This window comes from Phocoena sinus, chromosome 19 (genome assembly GCF_008692025.1).
Source record: "Phocoena sinus isolate mPhoSin1 chromosome 19, mPhoSin1.pri, whole genome shotgun sequence".
Lineage (NCBI taxonomy): Eukaryota > Metazoa > Chordata > Mammalia > Artiodactyla > Phocoenidae > Phocoena > Phocoena sinus.
The window spans coordinates 15,324,546-15,349,830 of record NC_045781.1 but is presented as its reverse complement, the minus strand read 5'-3'; the positions used below and the strand labels follow the sequence as shown (position 1 = coordinate 15,349,830).

The following is a 25,285-nucleotide window of genomic DNA, read 5'->3' as shown; positions in this document are numbered from 1 at the left end:
CCTGGTTCATAGCAGACTCAGTCAATATTAAATGAATGAATGAATGGCATGGATTTGCTCCATTACCCAATCAGTTAGGTCAGTATTGCCAAGACTCTGCCTGTCCCATTTGCTGGTAACCCCAGGAACACCATGCCTCCTCGGGGACAGGACCTGGCCTGGCATTTGAAACAGAACAGATCTACGTTTGCATCCCGACTTCTTCCCGAACTTGGAGTCACTCCCAGAATCTGCTCCTTCCTGCCCCCTTCCCTCAGTGTCCATCCCCCCTTCTGGTAACAGCTCCCTGATTTTTTTTGGAGAACGACTTCTCCCCCTGTTTTCAGTACACATGGTTCAGTCAAGGCTGACTGCAGCCCCCAGTGAAGTATGTGACACTGGCTTTGGGTCCTTGGCTGGAACTATAAGGGAAGAGTAACTCTCCTATTGGCTGCTAAATTGGTGGGATGTAGGCTTGGAGGTTTTGAGGGGCACTCTGGCGATCACTTGCATAAGAGTGAAGCCAAAACAGAGGAAAGAACTGAGCCTCTGGATCCAGCTGTGCTATAGTCCTGAACTTTTCAGTTACCCACGAAAACAAATTCCCATTTCTTTTTAAATCAGTGCGGATTTGACTTCAGTCACTTGCTCCCGTGTGGCCTCAGGCTGGTGGCTTCCCGTCTAGAGCCTCAGTTTCCCATTCTGTTAAGCGGGGCCACATCATCAGGTGGTTGTGAGAATTAAAGGAGAAGGGATCTGTCTTAAGTGCACATCCAGGAGCCTAGCACAGGGCTTCTGCCTCTGTTCTTGAGTCTGGTTCTGCTCTACCCCTTGTCCTGATACCTTAAGTTCTGGGGAGAGAATGAGCTTAGACACCTGGGGCTGGGGACTGGACTTCAGGACTGAGGCCTGGCAATTCAGCATGATGACCTGGGAGAAGGGGGCTTTCACAGTCGTGCATCAGTGATGGCCAGCCTGGGAGCCCACCATGTGGAGTGTTTGAACAGAGCACGTGGATGAATGCAGGTCAGGGGCTATAGCAAGTACTGTCGGCAACCCAGCACCAACATCACCTGCACCCCTCCTGCACACCTGCACCCCTCCTCTAGCATCCTGTAGCAAGCACCTGTGCCTCTTTGCCTGAGGGTCGTTTACAGGCAGGAGAGGCTGGAAGTGCTGGGGAGTTAATATCTCTAGGAATAATCCTTAACCAATGAAAGATGGGAGCTGGTACATATATGCCACAACTTCTTCACCTCTTGGGTGGGACAACTTTGAGTGTGTCTCCCAGTCTCCCAGAGGTCCCTAGGGGGATGGCACTCTAGGTGCCCAGAGCAGCAACCAGCTCATTAACTCCTTTCCATGGCTCACTTCCCATTCCCCTAATCCATTTGCCTGGGATCAACTCCCTAAAAAACTACCTGTGCTTGAATCTTGGTCTCAGGGTATGGGGGAACCCAACCCAAGATGGGCTGATTCAGTTCCATGTTCTGTGCTCAAGGCAAAAGGATCTGTGGAGGGGGCTGTCCAGATGTACCAGGGCCATACCCAAGATTCTCAGTACTCAAGCACCCAATATCCCCACATATCCTGCTATAGACTGAATGTTTGTGTCCCCTCAAAATTCATGTGTTGAAACCCTAACCCCCAAAGTGATAGTATTAGGAGGTGAGGCCTTTGGGAGGTGATTAGGTCATGAGGATGGAGCCCTCATGAAAGGGATTAGTGCCCTTATAAAAGAGACCCCCAGAGGATTCTCTGCCCCTTCTTCTATGTGCGGATACAGTGAAAAGACAGCCGTCTATGAACCAGGAAGTGGGTCCTCATCAGATACTGAATCTACAGGCACCTTGATCTTGGACTTTACAACCTCCAGAACGGTGACAAATCAATTTCTATTGTTTATAAGCCACCAGTCTATGTTATTTTGTTACAGCAGCCCGAACAGACTAAGACACATCCTTTGACAGTGACCATTTATTACATATGTCTGGACTGTGTAGTCAGATTGGGGGAGGACCATTGACATAGCTGAGCACCAGGTAAGGTGTCCTGGCCAGTCGGGCAGGAGAGCAGCAGGAGCCCCCTGACATGGGCAGGAGCAATGTGGCACCCACCAACAGAAGGAAAAGGAGGAGGAGGAGGAAGGTCAGGGGCCGCCTGGATGCAGGAGTGGGGGATCTGCAAAGGGAAATGCAGTGTTCAATGTATGGGTGGGCTGCCACCATGAGCCCTACCCCCACACCCCCAGACCCATCTCCCAGGCATCTCACCCAGGGTCTACCTCCAGCATCACGTCCTGGACGTTGGGAGATGCTTGCCTCATCTTGTCCTAAAGGTAGAGAGCAGCCAGCAGTAGAATGGGTGGAAGTGATATTTAATGTGGTCTTTACCTTACTCCCACAGACCTACAGAGCTGGGCTTATTTCTCCTCCTTTCCTAGCACTCCCTCCATCCCCAAGACCCCACATGGACTTGGAATATCTCCAGGTATAGTGGATGTCTGTCAGTGCCTGCCCTCCAAACAGTCTCCCTTTTCCTGGTAACAGTGGTTCAGTTTGGGGAGAAGGGTATCATACCTCCCTACTTTCCTGAACTCAAAACTCCACCTCCATCGTTAGGCATGTGACCCAGATCTGGCCAACGAGAGCCCTCCATCAGCTTGGCTACTGTGATTGGTTCAGGGTGTAGGCCATGACCCAAGCTGGGGAAGCAGAAGTCAGCCCTAGGACTTGGCTGCCGTAGGTCAGTGGCACTCTCTCCTCCTGGGGTGGTTAAGCCAGTGAGAAGTGAGTGTGTAGCTGCTGGGGCAGCCATTTTGCTGAGAAGGAATCCACCCTGGAGAAGTAGAGCCCAAGACAGGGAGGGACTGAGCCCTGACAGTATTTGAGGTCTTGAATTCAACACCACCTGGACTTTTCAGTTACATGAAAAAAACAGCATCCTCTTTTTTGTGTGTAATTCAGTTTGGGTTGGGTTGCTGTCACTTGCCATCAACATTCCTGAGTGATACACCTGGCCGAGGACCAACTCACCTGAGACTTCCGGAGCAGGGACCGTCTTCGGTGACCTGTTAAGTGTTTCCGGTGGCTGAGGCCTGACATGAGCATGTCCTGTGGGGAGAGAGAGGAGTGGGGTCCTTGGAGAATCAGTGACAAAGAGACACAAAGTTGGGGAAGGGCCAAGACGGGGTAAGTGTCACAGAGATTAGATTCTGGGGGAAGAGAGAGATCTCAGGGAGAGATGAAGAGAGGGGCAGAGCCAAAGAAACCAAGAAAAAAGAGACATTATTTATTCATTCATTCAACAAATATTTAATGAGCATCTGTTACATGCCAGGTGCTATTCTAGGAGCTGGGGACACTGTGAGCATGGAAACAGGCAAAGTCCTGGCGTCCATTGAGTTTATATTCTAGCAGGAGAGAGACAGACCATAAGTTAATAAATGTATAATGTCAAGATGTGGTAAGTGCTGTTAGGAAATAAAATAGGATAAGGAGTGATAATGTTTGGAGGCCAGGGCAGGCCTCTCTGAAGAGGTAACATCTGAGGAGAGACTGGATGGAATGAAGTGAGGAGGTGAGCTCGGTGTGCCTCTGGGGGCTTTGAGATGGGAGTGTATTTGGAATATTTGAAGAGCCAGGAGGCTAGTGTGGCTGTGGTGGGGTAAGTGAGGGGGAGAGTGAGAGGAAATGAGGAAATATAGGTACAACAGAGACACCTGGAGGCCAAGAACGGCAGAGGGACGAGGGAGGAGACCACTGAGACACCAAAAGCAAAAGAGACACCGGGAGAGACAGAGCCATGAAGACCTCCTCGAAAGGGAAAAAGGGCCCTGCTAGGAGACACACAGAGGGTCCCTTGGGTGCCTGGGGGGAGGTGACCCCACCTGCTCTCACCTCAAGGCTTTGTCCCCTGCCCTGGGGGCCCCTGCGGCCACACAGCTCACAGGGAGTCCCTGGTGTCCAGGCTGTCCTTTGCCCCAAAGGCCCGAGGCCCCCAACGTCCCCCGCCGGGTCCCACTCCAACTCTGCGGGAGTGGGGAGGCTACTGGGTGCCCAGGGCCCCCAGACCCCACCAGGTCCTGGCCCGTCTGAGTCCCCCTCGACCTCCAAGTCCTGCTCCAGTGTGCTGGCCTCCTCAAACACCTGGTCAGAGGACAGAGGTCATGAGGGTTGGGATCGGTGCCTGCGCCAGGGACCGCCAGGGTGGGCCATACCAGGCTGTAGCTGACCAGCTGGGCCTGCAGCCGCCACAGCTGCCGGAAGATGCTGTCTCGGTGGGCTCTGAAGGCCCTCAGGACCTGCTCCAGGGATGCCCGGGCCTGAGGCTCACTCCGCTGTGCCAGCCCCTCACCGAACACCAGCAGTGCATCTAAACGCTCAGCTGCCCCACGCAGGTCTGCCTGTAGGGCCTGGGTACACATGGTTGGACATCACCAACACCACACCAGCCCAACCCTCCCCCCGCCGCCCCCCCCCCCCCCCCCCCCCCGCGCCTCCATACACACACAGCAGGGGCACCAGAGACCTGAGAGCTGGAGCACTATCCCCACCCCCTCTGCCGTCCAGACACCTGGAACATGGAATTAACCCATTTCCCACCCTGGGAAGCTGGCACCCACTCCTGAGGCCCTGCCCACCCTCCCATGTCTTGGCTTCCCACTGCTCACCTGCAGCTGGACCATCCTGCTCTGGGCTGATGCCCAGGGCCCCAGGCCTTGCTCCAGGTCCTGCAGCCGGAGGCCCAGCCCCAAAAGGCAAAAATGCAGGCTGTCCTGCTCAGCTTCTAATCCCCAGCCAGAGATGGGGCGCTGGGGAACACAGGGGGCTGAGTCAGAGCCAGTGAGCCAACCAAGGCCTGGCCCGCACCCACTGCACCCAGGCTCCTGCCTTCTGGGTGCTTCTCTGCAGCCGAGTCCATCTCTGGGTCTGCACCAGGGTTGCTCCCACCTAGAGAAACTTCCCAGTGGAGCCAGGCCTGAGAACCTCTAGTTCAAATTCTCCAGGTTTTCAAGGCTCCTAGAAACTTGTACGTATAGGGCCTGGGACTCTGGAGAGGGAGAGGGTGGTGGAGCTGGATAGCCCCACAAGGAATGGGGCTACACCAGGGCCAATGATGAAAGAATTCTCTCTCAGTTGGTAAAATACTGAATAGTGATAGTTAAAGAATCATTGTCTAGAGCATCCCTCCCCACACAGATGCCCAACACTTTTCCAGAATCATCACCCCATCCCCAGTGTGGAAGCCAGATCCTGGGAGACAGACAGGAGGTAGGGGCTGGCACAGGGGCCTAGTTCACCTCAGCTCACCTCACGGTGTTTGGCCCCAGCCGAGTCCTCATGAGAAGGGGGCGTTGGCAATCTGGGGAGGCCAGCAGCAGGCTCAGTGCCCCTCGGCCCACCCTGGAAGGGCTCGGGAGGGTCCAAGGAGTCCTGCCCCAGCTTCTGGGCCCGTTCTGACCTGGGATGGGGTGGGGGGGAGGCATTGACAGGCCCCTGGGTGAGCCTAGGTGTCCATTATCCACCCTACCCTACCCCTGTCCCCAGTTACCTCTCTCATGTCCCCAGGTGATCTTAGCTACAATACCTCCTACCCTCAAAAGGTCCCTGCTACTGCCTCCACCCTTTTGGGACCACAGTTTCAAAAGCCCCAGCTCGTACCTGATTCTCTCCTCTCCAGAGGCAGGGCAGATGGTGCATCCAGATGTGTTCAGTTCCCTAGGGGCTCCAGGCGGGTGGCTGAAGGGCTCTGAGGGGGGTGTAGGGCCCAGGCGTGGGGGCAGGGCCATATTGGGGAGCCTGAGGACAGAGAGTCAGTGAGTAGGAGCCCTTTTCCTATCCTCCCAGACTTCCTCAGTAGGACTCACCCAGGCCTGAGGCAGCCAGAAGCCCAGGGGCAGGCTCAGCTCCACCTCTTTCTAGGAGGAACCTGGACCCAGGTAATTTGATGCCCAGCTCAGGTGATAGTAGCACCACTTAACTCCTTCCTCCCCAGCGGACCAGTAGCTGAACCTCCCAAGCTCACCCCACTCACCTAAGGGGTTTCCAGATATAACCCTGCCCCTCAAGAGCCCTGGGTTCTTCTCGACTCTGTGACCTGAACATCTGACCTCGAGAGCCCACACCATCCATCTAAGGTCCCAGACGCAGCGCCCCTCAGGAACCCAAACATCTGGCCCCCCACTCCCAAACGTCCAAAACCAGAGTAAGATTGTTTTGTTGGTGGTTTATTTGGAATGGGGCCTTTTCCTGTGGTTCCTTCACAGGTACTGGGAAAATAACCCGGGGGGAACCGCCTCTGCCCACTGGGCGCCAGCAGTCCAGAGCAGGCGAGAGCTCGGGAATCCGAGCGGGTCCTGGGTCCTGGCGTCACTTGCTGAGCAGGAGGCCAGCGCGCAGCACGCGGGGTACGCGGCGGATGGTCAGCGAGACGCGGGTGCCGCGGACCAGGCGGGCTCCAGCCTGCGCCGAGGGGCAGGCGGCTGCGTTGCGCGGCAGGGAGGCGGCGTCGAGCGCGTCTACGCTGGCGGCTGCGATGCCGTGGAGGAGGCGCGTGTAGGCGGTGCCACGGAGCACCAGCAGGCTGCGCGGTTCAAGCAACAGCGAGGTGGCCGGCCGGGGCGGGGGCCGGGGCTGCGGGGCGGGTTGAAGGTTAGCGGGTCCCCAGAAGTTAGGGGTGGGCGAGAGGTCAGCGGGTTTGGGGGTTCAGGGGGCGAGGGTCAGCGAGTCCCAGGGGCAAAGGCTGAGGGGCAAGTGTGCTCCTAGGGATCGAGGCTTTGGAGTGAAAATCCCGCGGGGGCCAGGGCCAGGGCCAGGCTTCCAGGGAAGTGGAGACGGGGAGGTGGTGGGGTGTCAGCAGCCCCTCGGCAGGGACTAGGCTGCAGATGGCGGTGTCTAAGGGCCTAAGGGAACTGCAGCTGGGCTCTGCAAGGAGCTGGGGCTGGGACTGAGGGATCAGTGGTCCCAGGAAACTGAGTGGAACTGGGCTGAGGACTTGGCTGAAGCCAGGAAGGGAGGAAGAGATGAGCAGGTGTGGTCTGGGAGGATGTGCGGATATCAGGATGTTTTGAGGACACCAGCAGAGTGGGAGGGGGTGTCAGTGCATCTAGGAGCATGTAGGATTAAAAAGGGCAGCCGTAAGGAGCAGCTGGTGTCGGGGTGTCCAGGGGAGTTTCTGTGCACACTGGGGTGTCAGACATACAGCAAAGAAAGAGGTCAGGGAAGCTGCTGTCATGAGCAACACAGAGGGGAGGCAGGATATCTGGGGGCCCTTGAGCAGCGAGTCATGTGTTGAGGTGCCAAGGAGAATCTGGGGGTGTCCTGCATGACAGATCACATTATTGGAGTGGGAGGTAGGAAGTCAGTGTTGGGGTGCCTGTGCAGTGGCCACTGAAAGTCAGGGTGTCTGGCAGGATGTCAGAGACAACCCTGAGTGGCCGGTGTTGGGGTATCTGAGGATATCAGTGTCTGTTGGAGAACTGGGGAGCCCTGCATGCGGTACTGGAGCGCTCTGAATGTATGGAGCCAGGGGATCGGTAGGATGTCAGGATATTCACTCAGCAGATGGGGGTACTGGGGTATCCGTGGATATCGTGATTTCTAGGGCACCCTGCAGGCAGATGGGTTGGGCATCTGGGCGGATGTGGGTGCCCTCCATGAGGGGACAGAGGAAGATTTCTGGAAGGGTATCAGGGGTACCCCGCCGGCAGGTGGGACTGGGGCCTCTTAGAGGATATGGGGTGTCGGAGGGCCCACAAGCGGCTGGGGCAGTGTCTCAGGGCCCACCTGCTCTGTAGGGTCATCATCCTCTGGCTGCCGAGGCTCGTAGAGGTCCAGCATGGTGTGGGAGCCCAAGCTGATGGTGCCGACAGTCGGGTAGTACAGTGGCCCATCCTCGTGGGGCTGGGGAGTGGGTACCAGGGCTGGACGGGGCAGGAGTCCACACCCCCCCACCCTCAGGTCAAAGCGGGGCTCCCCAGCTGGGGACAGGGAGGTGAGTGTTTGGTTGGGGTATGTGGCTGCTTAATGAGAGTGATGTGGGTCGACATGACGCCCTGCCCCGTGGTGGATCCGAGGTCTGGGGGTCGGGGTGAGAGCGTGGTTACCATGATGCCCTCCCCAGGCAGATACTGGTTCACGAGGACGTGGTTGGCCGGGAGACCCCCAAAAAGGCTGAGGTCAGACACTTTGTCCACGTAACGCTGGAGCCACGGTGGCAGCCGCTCCGGAACCATCCCCCGGGGATGGGGGAGCCCACCTGGGGGAGGGAAATGGGGTGCTGAGGGCACCCAACAAGGAGCTCTGGCATGTGGAGCCCCCATTAGGGATATCCCAGTGGTTGGTAGCACTCTGACCTCCTCGGGGACCCCTAACTCTTTGGAGATCACCACTCCACCCTTCAAAGGTTTCCTGACTTCTCCGAACCCCTAGAGATACCCTCCAACTCATCAGGAAATCCCTAAGCCCTCAGGACCTCCACTGACCCCTGAGAATCCTCCTGGCCCTTAGGACCCCTTGAACCCTCAAGGACCTCCCCCCGGCACCCTGACGCCTCAATGTCCTAAGACTATCCAACCTGAGCTGCCTACCCCAGTCCCCAGCCCTAAATCACCCATGCCCACAGCCGGAGACACTTACCCCAGTTCTGTAACTTCCTCCCGGTGAGCTGGGTCCACTTTGGTTTTGGGGCATTGAAGACCTGGGAGGTGGGAAGGGGGTCAGTCCTTTTCCAGGACCACCCTCTCTGATTCTCCCACCCAGGCCAACATAGGGGTTTTCACCTAAGGTGGAAATAGGTCATCTCAGTGTCTGTGGGATCATTCTCTGAGACAGTGTTCCCAGGATTTTGTTCTTGCCCTTTCCCCCTGTGGAGGCCACTGGCCTCAAAGCCCCTCTGTGTCTAGGGATTGAGGGAGGGAACCAGCGCTACACAAGCAGGGTCTGAATCTACTCAGAGCTCTGGGCTGGGTTGGGCTCTTTCAGCCCAGCAAACAGTCCGCACTCTGTAATTTCGTGATTCCTGGGCTATCTCAGCACAGTCTGAGTCCTGGAACCTCCTTGTTCCTCTTGCCTGGGGGAGAAAACGTGCTCAACTGGGCTATTCAGTATAGCCAAGAGAGTACGTTGAAAATTCTCCACTCCAAGACCCCAAGGGTCTAAAAAGGGTTATCTCAGAAAGTCTAAGAAATCTCCTTATTTCCTTCATTGTTATGGGGCTGGAAGTGGCTGTCTCAGTATGAGAGTCCGAGTTTTGGAGCTAACTCATTCCTGGGACTCAAACTAGACAGGACTAGTTGGGATAGCACAGGGAAGATCTGTGCTCTATAACCAAGGCTCTGGGGCTGCAAAGGGCTATCCCAGTGCACAGACTCTGAGCTTTGTAAAATTCTCCTTTCCCCAGACCTTAAGAATAGAGTACGGACTGGGCTATCTAACACGGGTGGTCTGTGCTTGGTAACCTTGTTCCCAAGACTCTGGGTTTATGCTGAGCTATTAGCACAGGGAAGCGTTTAACATTCTGAGGCCTCGGTTATCTCAGCACAGAAATCTGAACACTGTAAATTCTTCATTCCCCAAATCTCAAGGGAGTGAACTGGGCTATCTCAGCCTATGTTATAACCTCCTTCTCTCTAAGGTAGCCGGATAGGGCTGTCTTAGCACAGGGAGTCTGAGCTCCATAATAACCACCACCTTTCTAAGAATCAGTTTGGGGAGTTCCCTGGTGGTCTAGTGGTTAGGATTCGGTACTTTCATTGCCATGGCCCAGGTTCAATCCCTAGGGGAATGAGATCCCACAAGCCGCGTGGCGTGGCCAAAAAAAAAAAGAATCAGTTTGGTTTCCCCTAAGCTTCCTGGGAAAAGCCCTTTCTGACAGGCCCCAGCAGGTGCTGAGAAAGGAATAGGGAAGGTGGTGAGGGTTGGGTGCCAGGTGGCACTCTCCCTCCTGCCAGAATCCTCACTGTGACCTTTCGGGCTCTCCCACGAGAACTGGGGGTTGAAGAGGGTTCTGGGAAGAGGGGATAAACAGGTCACCTGTCGAAGCAAATACTCCTCCTCTTCCTTGGAGATGAAGTCAGGGACATAGTAGATTACAGGTGGTGCCTAGGATAGAGAGATCCCCCCTGAAGGTGTGACCTTTGGACCCACACAGGAATGCTGCCACCCATGAGCAGCCCCTCCTCTGGAGCGGAGCTCAGGATGTCCCCAGACAGGCCAGGGCCTTAAGTCGAGGGACCAATGGCTATTTGGGGGATGGGGAGGTGGGGGTGAGGGTAGGGCTAGACCCTGAGGGTAAGGATGAATTGAGGGGGGGGGCAGTCCCAGCCCACAAACCCAGGAGTCAGCCTGCCTATCCCCACTCTATCTCCCGCCCTCTAGTTCCCACCTTCACCCTCTGCACCCCCGGTCCTGACAACCTGCTCCACCCTGAATGGTTCCAGAGCTGGAACCCTGGCGTCCTGATCCTCCATTGACATCAAGTCCGTGTACCCGGTCATTCCTGTGGGGAGGGGAGAACATGCTGAAATCACCAAGCCTCCCACCCGCAGACTGTGATCCAGCTTTCTGGTCTCATCATAGGCCAGGGCCTCACCTCAGCCCTCTAGTGAAACTCACTTGGTTTCGAAAACCTAGATGTCCTCAGCATCTCAAAAGCCACACAATGCACCCCTAGGCTCCCTGCCCAGACACAATGAGCACCCACAGTACTCCCCTCAGACTCCATCCACCAAATACCCATCAAACTACACATGTCTGCCCTCTCAAGCCTCTGCAGAGAACAACCTCAGACTCCACTGGGAGCCTTTCTTAAGAGCTCCACACATATCCCCCAGGGCTGCACCCCAGACCCCCTTTAAACACCTTGATTTGAGACCTCATCCTAAAAACTTCAGACCTGCAATCCCGAGCCCGGCTCTCTAACAATATTCGAGGTCCTCATAGACCCTCCTCCCGCCTCAAGCCTTTTCAGACGCCCCATTCTGAGCACGCTTGTGCCCCCAATCTAAGCTTCCTCAGACACATCCATTTTCAGTCTCCTTGTATCCTCCCCACTCTAGACTCCCCTCAGACTTCTCTTCCCGAGCGCCCCTTCCCTGCAGCCCCCTTGGACCTTTGACCCTGAGCCTGACCCCTCTCACACCTTCCCTCCCTGAACCCCTTGGTTCCCCCCGACTCTGTCTTCTAGAACCCCACACTTTTAGCTTCCTCGGACTCCCATCTGAGCTTCCCCGGATCCCCACTCTCAGCACTCTTGGACCCCCATCTCCGCCCTCGGCGCCCCAAACTGACCGTCCACCAGTGACCCCTCCAAAATCCAAATTCAACACCCCCATTCCCTTCCCAGCCACTTCCTACCCACATGGCCGACGCAGGAATTCTCAGACCAATGGGAATTCTCAAAGGCTCTAAGGCTCCTCCTTCCACCCAATCGGCGCTCTCACACACTGTTGTTCCGCCCCCTCGCCCTCCTTCGGTGACAGGCTGTGCCTCCAGGCCTCTGAGCCACTGGGGCTCCTTCAGAGACGGGTCTTCGTCTGGCATCGACCAATCAGAGCTCCAGAATCGAACCTGTCCACGCTGCGGAGAGCCCAGAAAGGAGGGGCAGCCGTGGCGGCACAGGAAAAACGCGATGGTTGGAAGGACTCCCCGCAGGTTAGGCCATCCTATACAAAGCCGCAGGGATGCGAGATTTCTGTACCCAGCAAGGGTACGGAGGCAGGGCGGTAAACTCCCTAAACACCGACCCGACACAGAGAGCCGTAGAAACGTCTTTATTGAAGGGGGTAGGGGTCATGCTGAGTTTGGGGACATGCAGTGAAGGGGCAGTCGTGAGCTGTCCTTGGTTTTCAGGGCCCCAGGTCTGCCCTGGACCCCTGGGCCTTCAGGGTCTCCGTCGGGCTGTTAGTCTGGCCAGGGTGCTCTGAGGTCCTTCAGGGCCAGTAACTTAGATTTGGTGTTTTGGACCTGTGACCAGAATGTAGATTGAAATGGGGACTCCAGGATTTGGGATCCCCTCAAGGCCTTGATGTCCCTCATGTATGAGATGGAGGCTTGAGGATTTGGGGTTCCCTTGGGGCTGGGGCTCTTGGAATTTGGGTGTCTTGAGATCCATGGACTCAGGGCATTGAAGTCCTCTGGTTTCCAGGGATGAGAATTCCTGTTTGGGGTTTCTGGTGCCTATGAATAGGGCTTGAGGTGCCCTGGGGGCCCAGGATGCATATCTCCTCCATCCCAGGCACAAGAACCTCCATGATTGAGGTTTCCTGGGGGCTTGGGATTGGATTTTTTTAATTTGGGATTCCCTGGGGATTTGGGGATTCCATGATTTGGGGATCCTGGGAGTTAGGGCTTTGGGGTCTCCTAGGGGCTCTAGGACTTGGGGGCACAGGGGAGTTTAGGACATGTACTCTGGGGTTTGGGATCCTCAGAGTCCCAGAATGGGACCTCCAAATTTTGGGGTCCCCCCAAAGGGGGAAATAATTACTTTAAAAATAGAGAATTTTCTGGGAGCCTGGCCAGCACAGGTGCTGTGGGCCGCATGGGGTGGGCTTCGTACAAGGCACTGGGGGTTTCTTGAGGGTGCAGAGGATAGGAAGACTTGGGGGTCCTGTAATTAGCACTTCCAGTACTGTTTTGGTATCTGTAAATTGGGGGTGACAGTGGGCTGGTTAATGTGGGTCTCTTCTTAAGGGGTAAGAGCAGGGGCGTTCGTTAATGGAGGGAGTCTCTGATTGCAGTGTAGGGGGTTTGGGGTGACCACGGAGGTCACAACATCTTGAGGGGACTGATATTAAATGTGGGTTTGTTACTCTTGCTTTGGAGGTGTTTCTTTCAAGGGGACTTGATGGTGGAAGGGGGGGGGGTCTTTGTTAAGAGGGAAGGGTTCTGATCCAGTGACTAGTGACTCAGGAATGTTCTGCTGTGGAGCATTATGTAGAGAAAGTCACCGTCATTTGGGGTGATGTGGAAACCTGTTATTGGGGGAATCTCCTCTGAGGGGTTGGGACTAGCCTGAAGGTACTACACTTAGGGAATCTCTTTCTGGGTAACATAGGGTCTGTATTTGGGGGGTTATCATGAGGGAGTCTGTTAATAATGGGGCCTCAGTGATCGAGGGCTGGCTAATGGGGGTCTCTATTCTGGATGTGTTACTGGGAATCTCTATCTCAGGGTGACTCGGGGGCTCCTTGTGTCAGGAGATGCTAGAGGAGGCTCTGTGTCTCTCTCAGATGTCCAGAGCCTCTAAGACTGCATCTCCGCCCTCAGCATCCAGGGAAACCAGCAACAGAAGAGCAACCTGGGGAAGAGAACTGTGTCACACGCTGGTGCAGGATGCGGGAGCATCTGGATCCATCACCGCCCAGCTCTTCCCCGAGTGTCTGGGATTTGGCCTTTCTGGATTCTGCCTCTGTCTCTCCAGCTGTGCCCTCTCAGGCTCCCGTGGAGCCGAAGGTGTTCTGCCTCTTTTACCTGCCCCTTAAAAGTTGGAAGTCACCAGGGATTTCCCTGGTGGTCCAGTGGTTAAGACTCTGTGCTCACAACACAGGGGGCCCAGGTTCGATCCCTGCTCAGGGAACTAGATCCCGCATGCCGCAGTGAAGATCCCGTATGCCACAACTAAGACCCGGCGCAGCCAAATAAAAGTTGAAGTCACCAGAATTCACTATGGGGCCTCACTCCCTAAAGACTGCTTCTGGGTAAGCTAACTAGTCGTATGTTTTCCTAACTTCTATTTCCAGCCCCAACCCAGAAGTCCAGACTCCCTGTGTCCAATGGCCTGGTGGATGCCTCTCCCTGAATATCCCACAGGAGAGGGGGACCAAGGGTTGCTACGTACCTGGAGATGGAGTTCTCTGATGCGATGTCCTTTGGGGTCCGGACTGTTGTGAAGGTGCGTTTGGGCTGCGTCACTGAAGGGAAGGGCAAGGTCTCAGGTGAGGGCATGATAGACCGACCTCTGTCCTCAATATCTACCCAGACTCTTTTTCATTAATATTTATCCATGTCCCCAATATCCTACATTCCCAATAGTCATCTAGACCTCTTGTCAATAATATTCCCTGTGTCCTCCAAGACCTACCCATGTGTCCGGTGCCTGCTCAGAGCCTTGTCGTTAACACCCCCATCCCTATAGTGCCCATCCTTTTTGGGATCCTGTCTCATCATTTTCCTGGACCCTGTGTCCCCAATTAAATACTGGAGATTCTGTCACCAGCATATACCTGAGGACCCAAGACCTTTCTTCCTATCCCCAAATCCACACTCCTCCCACAGCCAGCCCCCAACTCACTTGTCACTTGATGTACTTTTTTGGCTCCAACATTATCCCCAGCGGGGTCAGTGGATCCACCAATCCTGGGGAGACACGAGGAGTGGGAGGAGTCAGAGCCGCAAGAGGCCAGGGTCTGACCAGGAGCGGAGCCCCGGGGGGCCTACGACGAAAGAGCTAGGGTGTGGGGGTGGATATCCACACTGTCCTCCTGGTCCAAGAGGAGGAGACATCCAAGCAGGGGATCAGGATTCCGGGTGGTGCCCTGAGTTGTGACCAGAGTTTGGGCTCACCTCTGAATTCGAGATGCTGGTGCAAAGACTCCATGCCGTGGGGGGCAGGTGAAGTACCGGACACCAAAGACAGAGCCATCATGTTTGCCGGTGGGCTGGTCTAGCTCTATGCCGTACCAGTAACCTGCAACAGGAGAGTGTCAGGATGCCTCAAGGCCCTGCCTGCCCCCAGCCCAGATAGCTATCCTCACCTGGGGCAAAGTCTGTCTTCCCATAGAAACGCACGATCCCTTGCTTCTGGCCTGCGACGAGGACTTGGTCTCCAACCTCAGCCTTAGCTCCTTCACGCTGCTGCAGGCTGCCCAGAGATGGGGATGATGAGGGCTTCTTCTTACCTGGCAGGAAGGGGACAAGGGGTGAGGGTGAGGCCTCCAGATGCCAGCCCTGGGGGCCCCATGTCACCCAGAAAGCCACAAGGTAGAAACTATCCTGGTTCAAATGAGATGAGCCTTCCCCTGAAATGGGGTTGGGGGGTGGGCTTGAAAGGAAACAATCCCAGCTGCCAGAGAATGGGGGTGGGGGCTTTGGGCCTGAGGGACAACTAAGTCAAGAATCTACAGAACCTCAAAACTCTTTCTCAAAGTTGAAGATATTTGGGCCAAGGGAAAAACTGAGTCTCAGAAGTCAGAAACCCAGAAACTGTCCTTTTAAAATGAAGGGGAGAGTTAGGTCTGAGGATAAATCAAGTCACTAAAGCCAGGAACCCCATAGATTCTTCCCTAAAACTGGGAGAAAACCTTTGGGTCTAAGGGGAAACTAAGTCATAGGGGGCAGGGAACACACAGGTCCTTGCAAGAACTGGGTGGGACCAGTACTGAGTCAAAGGAGAAACTGAGGCACAAAAGTCAGGAACTCAGAGGTCATCTTCTAAAATGGGAGTTTGAGCCTGAGGAGAAACTGAGTCACAGAAGCTGGGCTATCCACAGAATATCCTCAAGAATGGCTCTCGTCACTCCTAGGGCTCCCCCTCTGACCTTTGTGTTCCCTGCGGCCTTTGCCTGTGACACGGGAGAAGTCCATCCGGGGAGTCCGCGGTGTGGAGGTGACAGATGAGGGAGGTGCATCCACTGCCTTGGAGATCTTGGACACAGAGGCAAAGAGACCTGGGGGGACAGAGCCTGGGCTGGAAGTTGTCCAAGCCTCTGCCCTCTGACCCCCCTCATCACCTCCCAACCCCAGCACTCAGCAGCAGAACTACTGAGTGGACCCCACCATCACCTTCTGGGCCCCAGTGGGACTGACCCTGCTTGGGAGGGCAGATGAAGTACCGGACACCCCCAACACTGCCATCATTCTTGCCCTCAGGTTCATCCAGTTCCACGCCCACCCACTGGCCGCTGGCGAACTCCGTGGTACCGCAGAACCGCAGTGTGCCCGTCTGAGGAAACAAGGGAGGATATGGCTTGGGTGCGCCTTGAGAGGCCATGATAAGGTCACCGGCACACAGGCAGCATGGTGGGATGGATGAGGGAGCCCCAGGCTTAAATCTCAGCTTGGACATCACCATTCACTGGTTGTATAACTTAACTGTGCCTCAATGTCCTCATCTGCGAAATGGGAACAGAAATCTCACCCACCTTACAGGATTGTTACAGAGCTGCGCTGTCCAACGCAGTAAACGGCCACTAACCACACATGACGATTTAAATTAACTAAAATTAAATTAAAATATCATTTCTCCAATCACACTAGCCACATTTCAAGTGCTTAATATCCACATGTGGCTCATGGCTAGTTCACTGGACTACACGGACATAGAACATTTCCAATCTCACAGAAAGGTCTACTGGACATGAATGCTAGAGACACAAAAGCCCTCAGAACAGGGCCTGGTGCTGAGTAAGGGATCAGTAAGTGTTGCCTATTATTATCCTGTAACTTCGGTAAAGGGACATCACGGGGCCTCAGTTTCATTTGGAAAATGGGGATAACAGTCCACCTCAGAGGCTGGTTATTCGGTGGAAACATTTTTAATATATGTGAAGTTGCTTAGCTGCAGTGAGTGTGGTTATTATTTGTGAGAGGCTTCTTCACTGCTCTAAGCCTCAGTTCCTTATCTATAAAATGGGCTAAATAATAGTGCCTACTTTGGAGAGTTGGTGTGGGGATCAGAACAGTGCCTGGCACCACAGAGCCAAGCCCTATTCTAAGGGCTTTACACATTTTAACTAATTTAAACCTCGAAAATAATCTTAAAAGAGAGTGGATATATGTATATACATAACTGATTCACTTTGCTGGTCAGCAGAAACTAACACAACATTGTAAATCAACTATATGCCAATACAAATTAATTTAAAAAAATAAAATAAAATAAAATAAACCTCAAACAACCCCCCTCAAGTGGGTACTATCAGCCCCATTTTACAGATGAAGAAACTGATGCCCAGAGGTGAAATCACTGGCCCCACAGCTGGTAAGTGGCAAAGCTGAGATTTGCCTGAGCAAATCCCTGAGCCTGAGTTCATAACCACTGTGCTATGCTGCTTCTCTACAGGCAGAGATTGTTATTACATGTCTTCAGACAAAGAGTTTCACCTTTCGGGCTTCTTACAGTCTTCGATATTGTAAAATGGAGAGAATCAACCCATCCTGCTTTCAAAATTGTCACACTGATTTGATTAAATCATGTACAGAAACTTTCCAGATGGGGCTGATGCACGCAAAACTCTTGATTACGAAACAAAATGTGACTTTTATGGCTTCTCACTGTACAAAGAAACAAAATTCAAATTCACTCCAGTGGCCTGCAGGTCTGGTGAGATCCAGCCCCTTCTAATGTCTCCACTTCACCCTCCCTAGATAACTCCCCTCCAGTCACACTACCCCTCCCCTCCTCTGGGACTTTGTACCTGCGTTCTCCTCTGTCTCCATATTTTTGCAAGGTGAGCTCCTTCCCTTCTCAGCTCAGATATCACCTCCTCAGAGAAGCCTTCTCAGAAGACCTTAGCTAAAACCACCTCGGCCCTCAGCTAGGGCCAATTTATTAAATCCAAGCATTTAATGGTTTTCAAAGCCTTTGTTGCTACTGGAAATTATCTTAACTATGGGTATACTTTATTGACTGTCTCTTCCTCAATAGAAATGGAGTTCTATGAGAGCAGGGCTGGGGCTAACACAGGCCTTTACCCCAAGGACAGGCTGGGTCCAGCATGGAGCCTGAGGGACACCAGGTAAATGAATCAAACTTGGAATGATTGGATGAATAAAGATCTCTCTGTCCTCTGGGACTTTATACCTGCTCCCCCTCCCTAGGGCCCCCTTCTCCCTTTCTTCTCCTGGCTCATTCCTCAGCATCTTCAAGTGAGCAAAGTATTGACCACTCTGGGAACACAAGTGGCCCCTGGATGGGAACCACAAGGCCCAGGGGGACCCAAATGGGGCAGAGTTGTGCTGATCACTCTGCATGTGCTTCCTCGTGAGCCGTGACAGCTCTGGGCTGTCACTGTCAGGAGGTGGATCTGTCTTCCCCCTTGGACTGAGAGCTCAGCTTGGGTGGGGCACAAAGGAGGCACTCACAGAACAACTGTTAGACAAAATGAATACTGTATGCATGACTGGGAGGGTGGGCAGGCAAAGGGGAGAGTCTGCACTCTGCCCAAAGACCCAGCTCTGAGGGATAAGGGCTGAGTCCTGCCCGCCCTTCCCTGCTCCAGTCCCTGACCTTCTGGCCATCCAGTAGCACGCGGTCTCCCAGGCGCAGGCCCAGTGCACTGAGCATGAGATTGCCTGGGACGTTGTCATAGTTGGGTAGCGTAACCTTGGGGAGGGCGCAGGAGAGCGGCACAGCCTCCTCCAGTAGCGTCCGCAGCTCCTTGGCCACCAGCGCCGCCTCTGCCTTGTCCAGGGACATGTCCATGGGGTCTGGGACCACCTCCGCTGGCACCTGTCCCTTTCGGTTCTGGGGGCCAACAGGAAGAGAGGGAGCAAAGACTCAGCGGCATAGGCTGCACTCCCAATGAGCCCATACCCCCAGAACCCCGGGTCGAGGTGAGGCAGAGGTGGGAGTAGGTCATACCCTGGGCCGACTTGGAAAGAGGAAGGGGTGGGGCATTAAGGTACAGCCCACGATCCCCAGGGAAGTCCACCCCTGAGACCTCAGGTTGGGGATGTCAAGTATGGAGCCAATAGGGAATGAAGGTCCCACTCCAGTGCTGTAGGTCATGCCCTCAGGGCCAAGACCCCAAGCCCGGAATGGGGCCATGTGAAGGACAAACACTGAAAATGGGCTCCTGTGGTACCGGGTTAAGGATCCAACTGGGCCAATGGGGAATGAGAGCTTCAAGAAACTCAAGTGGTCCTGCCCCGCCCCCTCCCCCGCTCCCATCCTCTGCAGAGGCCTGCTGGCCAGAAAGCGGTTGGGGAGGAAAGAGAAGGAAGGTAACAGGACTGGGCCAGGGTGGCAGTACCCGAAGCGCCGGGTTGGCACCGTGTTCCAGCAAACATTTGGCCGCGCCCAGGCACAGGTTGGAGGCAGCGATGTGCAGGGCTGAGCCATGGTTGAAGTCACTGCACGTGGAGTTCACCACTGGGAAGTGGGTGAGAGGAGGGTTCCGGGTGAGCGCCCTCAGCACCCCAGCCCTCCCGCTGCCTTCCAGCCTCCAAAGTCCACCTCTTCATCCATCTCTTAACCCGCAGGCCCCAGCCCGCACCCCCCACCCCCCGCCACGGCAGCCTCTGACACAGAGCCCCGCCCCTCCTCGGCCACCCCCCTCCCAACCAGCTCCCGCCAGGCCCTGACGTTTTGGACCCCTGAACTCCTTCTCCCGCACCTTTCGCCTCCCGCCTCCCACCCTGGCCTCCCATGCCAGGCCCCATCAGTCACCTTCCCCGCCTTCTCACTCGTCTCCTCCCCCAACACCTGGGTACCCTCCTTCTGCTTCCAGCCCCCCCGTCCTCGCCTAGGTCCTGCCCCTCCCAACCCGGCCCTTCCTCCTCACCTCGGGGCCGTGCACCCTTCAGTAGCACGCGCACGAGATCCGGCACGTCAAAATAGGCCGCGTAGTGAAGTGCGTTCATGTTGGTCCAGCGGCTGCGCAGGGTCACGTCTGCGCCCAGTGCCAGCAGCTGCTGCGAGAGGCGTACAGCCGCCGCGGGGTCCCCTGCGTGACAGCCCAGGTCAGCTTGGGTTCCCTCCTCCAGAGTGTGGGCCCAAGGCATGGGGAAGGCCCAGGGATTTAGGGACTGCACTTTGGGATCTTAGGCTGTGGGGTCCAGGATGGAGGTCTGAGGGCCGGGGTTCTGAGAGTGTTGGGCGTGGCAGTTAGGTTTGGGGGTTTGGACCCTCACCTACTCCGTGGGCCCCCGCCTTGCACGCATAATGGAGCAGTGTCATGTCGGTCAGCCCATCACGATCATTCACGTGGCAGCCTCGACGCAGAATCTGGGAGTACCAGGGGACCAGGGAGGGTTACCCAAACACGTGAGGATCCCCTTCCTCTCCTCCCTCGCTTCCCCAGCGCTCTCACCTCATTGCCAATGACATCAATCTTGTGCTGGACTTGGGGCACCCACTGGCGCACGATGGCGAACAGCTCAGGGATGGTGGTCTGCGGGTCAAACAGAATCTCCTGGCAGGCAGGGTCGTTGGGGTCGAAGAAGGTGAAGGCTGGGGTGGTGAGAGGTCCAAGATCACCCCAGGCAAACTGTGGACTGACCCCCCCTCCTTCCATCCTAAGGCAGAGGAGCTCTAGACCTTTAAAACCTTCTAATACAGAGTCTGACACTGGTGGCACATGGGCCACAGGCACTTTCTGTGTGGCCAGCGGGAGGTTTCAAAATCAGGTCTCACATAAAAATGTGGATGCCGGGTGTGTCTTGAAAAACTGGAAGATCATATAGCAGCAAACTCCACCCCATGAAACAAGAGTGTGGTAAGGAGTCTGCATGCCCAAGGGGGCTACTGCTCTAGCACATGTTGCCCCGTCAGGGCATGGTTTAGCCAAATCTCCAGGGTAAAGAAAATTAAAAAGCCGGAAGTCACGGTTTTTATGAAAAATCTCCCCAAATTTCAATTACTGTGCAGTCCACATAAAATGGATCCATGGGCAGGATCCAACCCGTGGCCAGCCAGGGGGTACCCAGAGGAACTTCCATCTCCCTCCCCCCTTTAGAGTGTTGCCTTGTAGTAACGTCAGCACCCAGCACAGGGCTGGCACAAGGCAGGAGCCCAGTGCATGTTGAACGGATGAGCAAACGAATGACCAGATGACACAGGGCCCAGGGACGTACCGCATAGAACGTGTCTCCCAGAAGCAGCCTGTGTGCTCTTTTTAAAACCCCAGTCACAGCACAGCTCTCCTTGGCTAAGCCTGCCCTGGCTCCCATCACACTCAGAGTACAGACCCAAATCCTCAGCCTGGCCCACAGGCCCTGCACAAACTGGCCTCATCTGTTCTCTGCCCTCTCCCCCTCACTCGTTCCCCCCCCAGCCACACTGACCTCCTTCTGTCCTTCCAACTCGCCAGGCAAATTCCTCTCTCAGGGCTTTGTGCTTGCTGTTTTTCCTGCCTGGGCCCGTCTTCCCTGAGATCTTCCTAAGGCTTCAGAGAGGCCTCCCCAGACCACCCTGGCTAAATCAGCACTTCTGCCTTTCTTTATCTCTTGCCCTTTTTCATTTCTTTAAAAATATCACTACTTAGGGACTTCCCTGGTGGTCCAGCGGTTAAGACACTGTGCTTCCTATGCAGGGGGCCTGGGTTCGATCCCTGGTCAGGGAACTAAGATCCCCATATGCCACGCGGCGTGGCCAAAAGAAAAAAAAGAAGAAAAAAATCACTACTTAACATTACTTGTTTACTCCTTCCTCCCCCCCTCTTTTCCTCTCTTTCTCTTCTTCCTCATTCTCTTCCTTTCTTGCTTGTCCCCCTCACTAGGACGTTTCCAGGCTGCCTTGTTCACTCCCTTATCCATGCAGGAGGCGCTCTGTCAGTCTAGCTGAATTAATGTACAAATTTAATAAATACACGAGTTCCTCTTGGAGTCCACCTTAGCCCTCTCTCTGTCCTAGACTACATTTTCAGATTTCTTCACATTCTGTGACGAAACCCTCCTTGTTCTACAGGCAGGATTCCTGGGGACAGGGGGCAGATACCCTAGACTCTTTGAGTTCCCAGCAGGCCACAGGTCCCAGCCACATCCAGCCACATTTCCAGTGGAGATTTTCCAGTTTCCCAGGGTGGATACCCGGCCCTAGACACCCAGATAACGTTCTTATTTTTCTATCAGACTGAGGGCAACTTATGGCCTCTCTGACCCACCTCTAGTGGGTGACATGTCCACAGATGCCACCCCTCCTGCCCTATCCTGATGACACCTACTCTCTGAACTTGGAACCTCATTTCCGAACTTACAGCTGCCGGGGATTCCCAGCCAACATCTTTTAAAAGCCTCCTCCTATATCTAATTCTGGCTGAGCTCCACCCTCTCTACCCAGTAGCCAGAGGGAGCTTTTAAAAATATAAATCAGACCTGCCCCCCCACAAACTGCTCTCCCCCGCCATCACACTTAGAATATATCCAAAGTTCTCACAGTAGCCTTTAAGGCCCTTCCAGATCTAGCCATTGCCAACCTCTCATCTCAGCTCCAATCACTCCCTAACAGCAACACCAGGATTTTCCTTCTGCTCCAAGCTCAGTCCTGCCTCAGGGTTTTTGCACTTGCTGCTTACAGCCTGGAACACTCTTTCTCCAGCTCTCCTATGGCTGATTCCTCCTCATGCTCTGGGTCTCAGCCTAAATGCCACCTCGTCAAAGACCCACCCTGACCACTCTGTCTCAAGGTGCTGCCCCCTAGTCATTCTCTATTATATCTCCATCTTTTATTTCTTTCATAGCATCCACTCCAATCTGAACTTATCCGATTTATATACCTGTTACTTGCTCAGTCTTGCCTTCTCTCCTGAGAGCAGGGATCATGCCTGGATTGCTCACCATTAAATCTCCATCTCCTAGCACAAGGCTTGTCACGGAGTAGCAGTGATGGATAAACAGTGCTTGGTGAACGAGTAGACACTTTCCTTTTCTCCAAGAGGCCACCCTCTCAGCTCTACATCTTCCTACCTCAGAGCCTTTACTCCTGCGGTTACCTTGCCTGGGACCCCCTTCCCCTAATCTTGTCCCTTGTTAACCCTCAATTCATCCTTGAGTCTCCCTCAAATGTTCCTTCCTCAGGGAAAGCATATCTTAAAAAGCTCTTGCAGAATTCGGTTCTTAGCAAACACAATTCTCATCAAGTCTTGTAATTATGTACTTATATTTTTATACTTATTTGTGTGGTTGTCATTGAGGCCTGTGACTTCTCTTAGGCAAAGACTAGATCTGTCTTGCTCCATGCTGTGCCCCCAGTTCCTAGGTCCATAGCAGGCTTTCCAAAAATGCTTGTTTAATGACTAAATGACTGAATGATGTGTCATGAACCAAAAATTATGATTATCCCAATTCCATTCTCCAGTGGGTGAATGAATTAATGAAGGGGGGGGAATCCAAGGGCCACGACTCCTCCAGAACACCTTCAAATCCTCCAGATTCCTCCCACCATCTCCACCAGCAGAGTTCAGCCAAACCTCCCTGGCAACCCAAGGCTCCAGGCCATATTGCTGAGTGGGGAGGGTGGTTACCGTAGTCCTTGGGGAGGGGGGCAGGTGCCGAGGGGTGCACAACAGGCTTCTGCCGGCGCTCCTGGGTGGGGCTGGGGGGCTCTGGGACAGGCTCATCCTCCTCCTCCTCCTCTTCTCCCTCCGCCCTGAGCGGCGGGGCCATCGGGGCGGGATCTGTCTTAGTCATGGTCCTTGGTGGCCCTCAGTGGGCAGGTGCAGAGTTGGAGGTGGCCTTCAGGCAAATCCTGGGGGCAGAGGTCAGCTAGAGAGGGTGCCCCAGTCTCCGGAATCTGAGCCCCCCAGACGCTCACCGGGCTCCGGGTGGCTCCCACGCCCCCAGCTCTGGATTTTGGGCAATCATAGGGACGCCAGTCACCCATCAGAGGACGCTGGTTTGTGGGCCCAACGCCTACCACTTCCCCCAGGCCAGTCCCCCATTCTTCTCCTCCCGCGTCAGGGCCCTCAGTCTAGGCCGCCCCCTCCCCCGGTTTGTTTATCTCAGGATGCAGGATGCTTTGCCCCTCCCCTTCTCCGCGGGCCTCCCCTCTACCCATCTTACCTCGGGTGTCTGGGGCTGGAGACCAAAGCTGAAACCGGGGAAACTGGAGTAATGGGGTGCCAGTGTCTGGGGAAGTGATGGGGGAGAAGAAGACAGAGAGAAGGGGACGAGGCCCGGTCGCCGACGGGGGATGGGGGTGGAGAGGGAGGGGCGCTGACGGCGCATGCGCTGTCACCCCCAACCAGGCGCGGGGGCGGAGACACTGCGAGGCTGCTCGCATTGATGAAACGGCTGGAGGCAGCGGAGGGAAGGGTGTAGACACCGAGGACGGGGAGTAGAAGAAATGGCCACGAAGAAGGATGTGAGGCATGGAGACAGAAGGAGAGAGATGAAGCAGGGACAAGGGCAAAAAGAGAGGGATGGGAAAACGGGCACATGGATTATTGTCCATCCCGCTGTGATAGCGCCTTTGCGAAGGCCTGCAAACCAGACCAGTTTGGGCAGGGGTCTCGATGTGTGGTAGTGGTGGGTGTTTTCTCTCTCTGACATATCAGACCTGACCTCTACTCCATGTCCACCCTAGACAAGGGATGTCTCAGAGGGATGATTTTGTGGAGACTCCTATAATCACCGTCATTGTCATTGTCATTATCACATAGTGCGCACACAGCACTTACCCAGAGAAGTTAAGCCATTTACCCAAGGGCATACAGCAAACAGGTAATGGAGCTAAGACTTGAATCCCAGTGGCCTGGCTATAGAGCCTGGGCTTTTAATCACCGTGCTACATGGCTTTGGCAGTGCCTAGGGGATAGATCTGTCAATGGACTCCTCCCCCCAGAAAGGCCTCCAGGAGCCAGCCCAGGGATGAGGCCTTCCTGGCCCCATCATCCTGGCTGGGCTGTCACACCTGACTGGCTGTGGCCTGCACTGTCCACAATCATCCCAGCCTGAACAGGGCTAGCTGACTTTGCCTTCCACCTCTCATCCTTCTAATGTGCAGGCCCAGTAGCTCCATTAAGATTTTTCCAGAATTTCATCCCTCACCCCAGTCCCAGGCCCTAATCCTGGTCCATCCTTCATCCTCTCCCACCTGGACTATGGCAGCTCGCCACAACACTCCAATATGCAGCCAGAGGGACCTATTAACACCTATCACATCAAGACCTTCCTAAAGGCATCTGCTTGCTGCACCTCACTGCAGGTAACAGCCAATGTCTCAACCACAACCCACAAGTCCCTGTGTGAACTTCCCTGTCATCTCTCCAATCTCACCTCCTCTCACTCTCCCCCTCAGTCACTCCACTCTAACCACCCTGGCCTCCTTGTTCCTCCTCACCCCAGGACCTCTGCACTGGCGTTCCTTCTGCCTGGAATGCTCTTTCCCCAGATACCTGGTTCCCTTACTCCTCTCTTTTAGGCTTTCGCTTATTGGTACCTTTCCAATGAGACCTTTTCTGCTCTATCTAACATTGCATCCCAACCCCACCCTCCTCACACACACTCACTCCCTTCCCTGCTTCAGTGTTCGCCATAGCAACACTGTCTTCCTCCGGCTTATACCTTAGATGGTAGGGTATGTGCAGAGGCCGTTCTTCTCCCTGGAACATCCAGTCCACGTGCCTTCCAGGCCAGCTCCTTCTCAT

The 25,285-nt window shown here is 54.8% G+C and overlaps 3 protein-coding genes and 1 non-coding gene across 10 annotated transcripts; 1 reads left to right on the top strand and 3 right to left on the bottom strand.

The window, feature by feature from the left end:
- Positions 1-1,958: 1,958 nt before the first annotated feature.
- SYNE4 (spectrin repeat containing nuclear envelope family member 4) lies at positions 1,959-5,804 on the bottom strand. 2 transcript variants are annotated; one of them, XM_032614614.1, is made up of 8 exons: positions 5,643-5,804; positions 5,292-5,442; positions 4,652-4,792; positions 4,199-4,393; positions 3,879-4,127; positions 3,015-3,092; positions 2,253-2,311; positions 1,959-2,160 (listed from the first exon to the last, which is right to left on the bottom strand). In XM_032614614.1, the coding sequence occupies exons 1-8, from the start codon at positions 5,768-5,770 to the stop codon at positions 1,983-1,985; spliced, it is 1,179 nt and encodes a 392-aa protein (XP_032470505.1). In that variant the 5' UTR covers positions 5,771-5,804; the 3' UTR covers positions 1,959-1,982. The 2 variants fall into 2 exon arrangements, with proteins under 2 accessions (XP_032470505.1, XP_032470503.1); XM_032614612.1 differs by having other exon boundaries at positions 2,264-2,311.
- Positions 5,805-6,187: 383 nt separating this feature from the next.
- ALKBH6 (alkB homolog 6) lies at positions 6,188-11,351 on the bottom strand. 4 transcript variants are annotated; one of them, XM_032614634.1, is made up of 7 exons: positions 11,271-11,351; positions 10,397-10,479; positions 10,014-10,082; positions 8,619-8,679; positions 8,087-8,238; positions 7,767-7,883; positions 6,188-6,614 (listed from the first exon to the last, which is right to left on the bottom strand). In XM_032614634.1, exons 2-7 carry the CDS (start codon positions 10,475-10,477, stop codon positions 6,351-6,353), a joined length of 744 nt encoding a protein of 247 aa, XP_032470525.1. In that variant the 5' UTR covers positions 10,478-10,479; positions 11,271-11,351; the 3' UTR covers positions 6,188-6,350. The 4 variants fall into 4 exon arrangements, 3 of the variants coding, with proteins under 3 accessions (XP_032470525.1, XP_032470524.1, XP_032470526.1); XM_032614633.1 differs by lacking the exon at positions 11,271-11,351 and adding an exon at positions 10,596-11,056 and having other exon boundaries at positions 6,323-6,614; XR_004347099.1 differs by lacking the exon at positions 11,271-11,351 and adding an exon at positions 10,596-11,056 and having other exon boundaries at positions 6,582-6,614; positions 7,767-8,259.
- Positions 11,352-11,737: 386 nt separating this feature from the next.
- Positions 11,738-24,917, bottom strand: CLIP3 (CAP-Gly domain containing linker protein 3). Of its 3 annotated transcripts, XR_004347096.1 has the most exons (15): positions 23,700-23,800; positions 23,162-23,385; positions 20,012-20,151; positions 19,833-19,926; positions 19,484-19,645; positions 18,953-19,071; positions 18,208-18,444; positions 15,786-15,921; positions 15,518-15,646; positions 14,735-14,878; positions 14,544-14,667; positions 14,272-14,336; positions 13,819-13,891; positions 12,767-13,278; positions 11,738-11,814 (listed from the first exon to the last, which is right to left on the bottom strand). XR_004347096.1 is itself a non-coding variant. In XM_032614554.1 (14 exons), exons 2-14 carry the CDS (start codon positions 23,325-23,327, stop codon positions 11,912-11,914), a joined length of 1,623 nt encoding a protein of 540 aa, XP_032470445.1. In that variant the 5' UTR covers positions 23,328-23,385; positions 23,700-24,917; the 3' UTR covers positions 11,738-11,911. The 3 variants fall into 3 exon arrangements, 2 of the variants coding, with proteins under 2 accessions (XP_032470445.1, XP_032470444.1); XM_032614554.1 differs by lacking the exon at positions 12,767-13,278 and having other exon boundaries at positions 11,738-11,945; positions 23,700-24,917; XM_032614553.1 differs by having other exon boundaries at positions 11,738-13,278; positions 23,700-23,853.
- On the top strand, positions 13,485-13,557 carry TRNAV-CAC. The gene has a single exon. It is a non-coding gene; the product is annotated as a tRNA-Val (tRNA).
- Positions 24,918-25,285: the final 368 nt, after the last annotated feature.